The following is a 6,992-nucleotide window of genomic DNA, read 5'->3' as shown; positions in this document are numbered from 1 at the left end:
CGCCTTTTGTTGCCGTTTTTTCTTAATACCAATTTTGGTACCATACCAATTGAAATTTTCTTAAAAAGTTCACACCCATACTTATATTGAACCATTTAGATATAGGTGGGTAAGCCAAGACTGAAATAGATATAAGTGCCCAGTGACCCACCCATTTTGGAAGGTCCACTTCATCCCGCAATGGCCTGGTCCGAGCTGTTTCTGGCGTCTGCGATGATAGTGGACAGCACATCCAAGCCCTGGTCTTGCTCTGGACAGGAGGAACAGCAGAGGCTATTATGGGGACCTTCTCAAACCATCAATTTGCTTCTAAACAAACATTACTTCCCACTTAATTTCCACCATTCCTACATATAACCAAGTTGCTATGTTCCTACCTTCGTACTTCCTTGAAGTTCCTTTTTCTGATTCATGCATTCATTCCTTCATTCTTTCCCTACAAATGTACATTACAAAACCACCCTAACAAAAATCCTCCACTATTGACATGTACATTTTGTATATGTATGCATGAATGTAAAGTCTGTGGACAGTTGGACAGTTATCAAGCATCATACTTCTGTACTTTTTCTAGCATTTGACCAACATACAGTCATGTAGATCATAGAGACAATGCTCAATACAATCCATTCTCTATTCATATGTTCATTTATTCATATCTTGTTAACTCCGTTACCGTCCATGACTCTGGTCTGCTGCTGGCGGATGTCCGACACGCCCAGACCGCGGGTTTCCTCCGACTCCTCCGTGGCCCAGGGGTCGTCATGGAAACCTGCAGACCCCTGATTACCAAACAAGTTGGACCTGACGGAACAAACAATCAACATCAGAAACATTGTATTCTCCCTATTTGGTCAGATTTTAGGCATGTTCATTTTATTATATGGATGACAGCCTCTGGGAATCCCAAAACTGATGCGAGTGTGCGAATTAAAAAAAAAGGTTGGTAAAAAAATTGCATCAATTATGAAATCTAAGTGGTCTGGAAGGTTGAACAAATGACAAACACTGAGTATTAAAAACCAAAAATAGATTCTTCGTTTTTGTTTTCATAGTCTTCTTCTTTGACATTGGAATTGACGTTGACATTAGTGTGTTTCCTGATCTATTTTCTTTTAATCCATGGCATGTATTTTCTCCTTTTACAGCTGCTTTGAACGATTCAAAGCATGGTGGAAAATTTCTGGAAATGGACGAAAATTGATGCATGCACGGATGTCATCCATATAAAAAAATAAACATGGTCTTACTATCTATTGGCTGGCATTATTAGCCTGGTTGAAGCTACATACATGTATGTATATGAGATTATAATATATCACATGTACAGTACAGTTGGATCTGATTTTTTTTCAATGATAATCATCCTGATTGTTAGTCTTCTAGCAGATACAGACCAACATATAAATCAACATTCATATGCATCAAACACATGCAACAGGCTAGAAGAGACACCTTGTAAAGAAATACAGTACTGCAGGGCATTACCTTTACACCCCAACTGGAGACTGGAGACCCAAAATGTGATTTGCCTTTTACTCAACAGGCACTTAATAATTTGAGATATCACACAAAAAATAGTTTGTAAATTGTACGATTATTTAAAAAATCACTATACAAGAGATTGAAATAAACATGCAGATGTAATACACAAATTCCCTTCAATCATTTTAATTTTGTAATGTTTGGCTGTGGACCAAAAAGGTGCCTGGATTTTAATGGTCATTTCTTCCAAACACTGATCCAGTTTTTTCATTGGTTGTTGATAATTGGATTACCAGATGTAGTGTTTTCATTGGGTGTCCCCAATTGTGTTACCTCTCATTGGGAGCCGGAACCTGGTCATTTTTACTAGCATCGTTCAGCTGTTTCTCTTTGGAAGCGAGATTGTCTAACATGTTCTGTCGTCTTTCTAGTTCTCTCTGAGTTCTGGTAAAAGGTAGTTAAGGGCATGGAATGGTACTACAGAATGACTTTCAATTTTATCTCGAAACCTTTTTTTGGAACAGATTCACAAGCTTTATCATGGAGAAACGATAAGACCACAGTAAGTCAATTCTATGGATGCCATCATCATTAGACTCCAAAATCTAATGGTAGAGTACAAATTGAACAAAAAACAATATGGACAAAAGATGTTTAAGTTTGACTAAACTGGTGTGTTATGCCTAAAGGCGGTTTACAAGTTTTGTGTATCAAACAGATAGGTGAGTGCAAGAACACTGGAATTATTGCTGACTCATCAGCAGTTGGACATTACCGGAAGAAGAAGACTACATGTACAGTGTATATGTACATCTTCAGCAGCTTAGTTCTTAATGGAGAATGGACTTACCGAGATCCACTGACAGATAGGAAGAGCAAGAAGAGATAAACAATCATAATGATAATTTACCATCATCAAATATAGAATTTAAGGACAGTACACATACTTAGGAATAGACTAAGACAGGGAATGGTACTAGTATTTTTTGGGATAAGACAATGCATGTATCACACTGCACATGAGCACTACAAACAGAGCACTAGCTTATTCACCACAGCCAGTAGCACACAAACTACATGTACCTTCCTTCACTGTTGTCTGGCCGGTCGTTCCTGAACGCGTCTTCAATCTGCCTTTCCTTAGCACTCAAGTTATCTAACATGTCCTGTCTTCTCTGCATTTCCCTCTGTGTTCTTAATGTCTCTGTCAAGGGGTTTGATTCGTAGGTGATGAAAGAGAAAGACAAAGGATTGGAAGGAAGAGGAGAGGTAAGACTACTCAGTAAAAAAGAGAAAATTTAAGGTATATTTTGGGCTTATATATATTCTACATGTACAATCATGTACAAATGGGAACACACAAAACCAGTAAGATTGTTCTAAATACAGGAAAATACCCGAATATATCAGAACCCTGCATTGTTGTTTCCGATACATTTCAGTGTAGTCCTGTATCTACAAAGACCAGGCCCAGAGTGTTTAGACTATAGTTAATGATTGGATATATGGGGTTTTTCTAACAACAAGAATACACCAGCCAGAATACACTATAGCTATAATACCAAACATATACATTCTGTTTCTGGTGTATTTCAATTCATTCCTGTACTTAGTGGGACCATGCACAGAGCCACTAGAGTGTACATACAATGTCAGGCAGTTAAAGTATGGTAGAATACATGTACATGGGGCTCTCCTAACTACAGGAATATACCAAAATACAGAATACTGTATTCTGGAGGATGTCTACCGCCCTTTACATGTTTTAGTGTATTTCTGTGTATCCTTGTATTTAGGGGGACTGCACCCAGTCAGTCATCACCCAAGCACTTTGCGGTAGGATACATGTGGTAGGCTGAGCTGGCTTTGGACAGCCCCTGTCGCAACGTCACCAGGTCTCGAGAAAATTTCTTCATCTGTACTCTAATGGCAGAGTTCAGCTAAGGAAAAAAACATGGAGTTGACATCATGTGAATATATAATGAAAACTGGTGAATGGAAAAAGAAAAATTTGGAAGCAGAATTTTAACTGTAACAGTTATAATCAACACATATAAGAGTTGGACAGAATGGACTGTAAATTACAATGTAATTCAATGCAATGAGCCAATACACTGCTTGCTGTGACAACACATCACATACAATGTAGATAGTGTACTAAACAAGAAATGTGACTCGGCAAGCAGTAGATTAAAATTCACAGAAAGCCTATAGCGTTCCCCGTCTCTATGTATAGTTGTAGGGCACTGAAGTACTAGACCTTGCAATGTTCATGGTCATTTTATTTTCACGTAGCCTTTCTTGCGAAATCTTCAGGAATACAAGCTTTCTGTTACTACTGTACCAATTGTTTGAACTGAAAACTTCAAACACCACAAAACCCTCCCCCACGACTATACGGGATATTATCCTTCTGTATGCAACACGACCTTATACGCTTACATCATGGTGACGAGCTGGTAGAGGCAATGTCCAACTCATTTTGGTCAATTTGAACCTGGCCCTTCATCTAAAGCTTGGGCCATCAATGCCATTATCTACGTGTGAAAAGTGCCTCCGGAAATAAGTCGTTTTGTCATGTACGTGTGTGCCTAAAAATAGTACAGAAAAAAGTTTACTGTAAATCTTTAAACTTCAGAGTGAATTTATTTTCACAGTTTTGAGGTCACAGCAAAAAAGTGTACATGTAGCAAGTGCGCTTTTCCAATGTAATGATGTATTACAGTAAAGATTTTTTTAAACCATGAATTTAACATGCTGTGAAAACTTTGTTCTCAATAAAACAAGTGCAAAAATAAATGAATTTACAGGAACTATTATGAGTCATATTTTCTTCAACCACTAATCAAAATTCTCCTAATCCAAATAAACAGCAAACAGTATACAACACTATAGCAGGACTTGACATGTTTTGAAAAATGCACTGCCGGATGCACTGGGCTAAACGAAACTTTTTGCTGGCTCAAAAATTTCAAAACATTCCACCGATTTCTGGTCGCTTTTTAATCAGGAAATGCTTTTAAATTAACAGGCATTGCAGAAGACCATAACTTCTAATCCACGTCAATAGTGATGGCCCATTTTGTCAAGCTCTATCGGTGGTTCCAATAACTTGGTCCATCATCTCAGGATAGTGAACTTTTTGAACCCTATACAGTTGCAGAATCTAAAGCTAAAGCAAACAAGGCTCCAGGCTAGTCTAGCTTTGACATCAACTGATAGCCAATGGCAGTTGTGCTCAAGATGTTTTACCAGTTATGCGAACAAACTTACCACCAAGAGTTTTTGTTTTCTTTCTTACTGATTTCTTTAGTTTCATCAGTTTTAGTTTAGTTCAGATTTCATTGCTCAATTCTACCAATGCCTATATATTTCCATGTTGACTATTCGTAATATTACTATCACCTACATGTACCTTTGAATAGTTGGCCCCACTTCTTTGTTGCTTGTTTCTTTCGTGAATTTTCTCCAGAATTTCCTGAGCCTGCTGCTCACAACTGGAAAACTCCGACAACCTAGGATAATGAAAAAGACAATAGAAAACAGGCAAAAACAATGAATAATTCCAAAAGGTTTTTTTTACAATATTGTATGGACTGTGTACCTGTGTATCTGTACCTGAACAAAGTCAAAAAATAAAAGACTAAGTCAAAAGGATACAATTCTTTAGACAGAACTAGGTACCTAAAATGTGAAAACCTTGCACTCGAACTCGAATGAAAATACCTAGTACTCCAATACTTCGGGACACTACTACAGTAACTACCACATTTGTAATTGAAGTTGAACTGCATTGAGACTTACAATCATCTTACAATATATGAATATTAATTCTCATACAAAAATGGACAATCTACCTCTAACAAAACATATTACAAATGATCGGCCAAGCTTATGTTAAGGTCTGGACCTACAAACGTATACCTTAGCTGATATACCTCTATTTTTTTAGGATACATGTAGTGCTAACCCAGATCATACTTTACAAAAAAGCATACAACTTTATTTTGGCTATGTATACATTGTACATGTATATTTTGTGAATCCTAGTCTTTCATACTAGTACCTAACTTTCTTCCATCAATCCTATGATATCTACTACAGCAACAGACCTAAGCATTATATTTTGTCCCTTCTTTCACATACAGTTTGTACATGATCATAACATATCTCAACAAATTATGACCAACAAATCATACATACAACACACATATCAGTATACATGCTGTAACGCATATCACTAGTCTACAGAATTATGTATACCTACATGTTGTCTTCAACTCCAAGGAAGAATGTTATAGCGAGCGGCCGTATAGTTGAAACACAAACGTAGGAAACGTCTGGATATACATCCTGAGCTACCAGTGGCCTTGTTTTGCACTCACTAACAAAACTGTCACTAGACAAATGCATTAGACTGCCACGGCCATGGTCTGACCCTTTCCAAAGTCGTAATGGATACTACGGCCACAATTATGTAATTCTTTGGTTTACAGCATTTGTCTTTTATAAATTATAGCCATATCATATACTGTAAACCTTAAAACCTTCATGGTGGTTTTATATTTGCTGTAACTGCTCTACTGCAGAATAATGACATTGTAAATATGCGTTTTCAATCAATGTATCATTTTACTTACGGTACAGAACAATTGCATCCAATCGCCAAAAACTTATTTTCTCTCCTATCGCAAAATAAAAGCACCATAAAAGTGAAAGACCCTCCAGTCATCAAATAAAAATAATATTGGGTGTATTTCCAGCCAGTAGGAAAAAAGTCATCATAAAAATCTAATGCAAAAAAATCGCATAACTTTAACAAAAAACGAGTTGGCATTCTTTCTATTTTCATTGCCAGTTTTGGAAGAATGTCCAAGTGACTGCTTTATTGTTGTATCATGTGGGAAACAGAGATTTAACTTGAGCAGGCCTAATGGATCTCATGACAGCCATTAGACTTCAGTTATCACAGTAATGACAGGTTCTAGTACGTGCCAGTGTCCTCTATTGGCCATTACAGCATAGGGCAACAGAGAACATACTGGAAGGCTGGAGAAGTTCAAGTAGCTGGGGTATTTACATGTATCCCAGGGTTCTCACCAGGATTTTTTGACAACATAGGGGACATCAAAGCAAGGTGAAACTATGTGGCAAGCAGTACACATATAAGCATTGTAGGGGGTCTGAGGGCATCTTCCCTCTGAATTTTTTCTGCTGCATTTTGAGGGTCAAACTTCAAATTTGTTTTGGAAATAAAGCCAAAACAATGGTAAAGCCCCCTATGCTGGCTGAAACACAGAGTAGGGGCCCAAATCACTGCATTTGCCTAAAATATGTCCACAAGGGTTCTGAGTCCAAACATTTACTAGTAAGTGGGACAGGACAATTTATCAGCTCTTTCAAAGAGTTTACCATACATATGCAGTCAACAGGAATTCTGGGTAATATGTCAAAGGTGAAGGCCCCAGAACGTAAACATTACTAGCCTGGTATCCAGCCGTAATATA

At 37.6% G+C, this 6,992-nt stretch overlaps 1 protein-coding gene across 2 annotated transcripts in view; it reads right to left on the bottom strand.

The window, feature by feature from the left end:
- Positions 1-163: 163 nt before the first annotated feature.
- LOC118428733 (syntaxin-8-like) overlaps positions 164-6,992 on the bottom strand; it is an 8,075-nt gene continuing 1,246 nt past the window's right edge. Inside the window, exons 2-6 of one of the 2 annotated variants that reach the window (XM_035838908.1) lie at positions 4,901-5,000; positions 3,331-3,425; positions 2,569-2,679; positions 677-804; positions 164-250 (exon numbers count right to left, since the gene is read on the bottom strand). In XM_035838908.1, coding sequence (XP_035694801.1) covers positions 171-250; positions 677-804; positions 2,569-2,679; positions 3,331-3,425; positions 4,901-5,000 — 514 coding nt within the window. In that variant the 3' untranslated portion in view covers positions 164-170. Of the gene's footprint in view, positions 251-676; positions 805-1,818; positions 1,930-2,568; positions 2,680-3,330; positions 3,426-4,900; positions 5,001-6,992 lie in introns of both variants that reach the window. The other variant, XM_035838909.1, reaches the window with a different exon arrangement.

This window comes from Branchiostoma floridae, chromosome 13, assembly GCF_000003815.2.
Source record: "Branchiostoma floridae strain S238N-H82 chromosome 13, Bfl_VNyyK, whole genome shotgun sequence".
In the NCBI taxonomy this organism is placed as follows: Eukaryota; Metazoa; Chordata; class Leptocardii; order Amphioxiformes; family Branchiostomatidae; genus Branchiostoma; species Branchiostoma floridae.
This window is presented reverse-complemented; position numbering and strand designations above follow the sequence as displayed.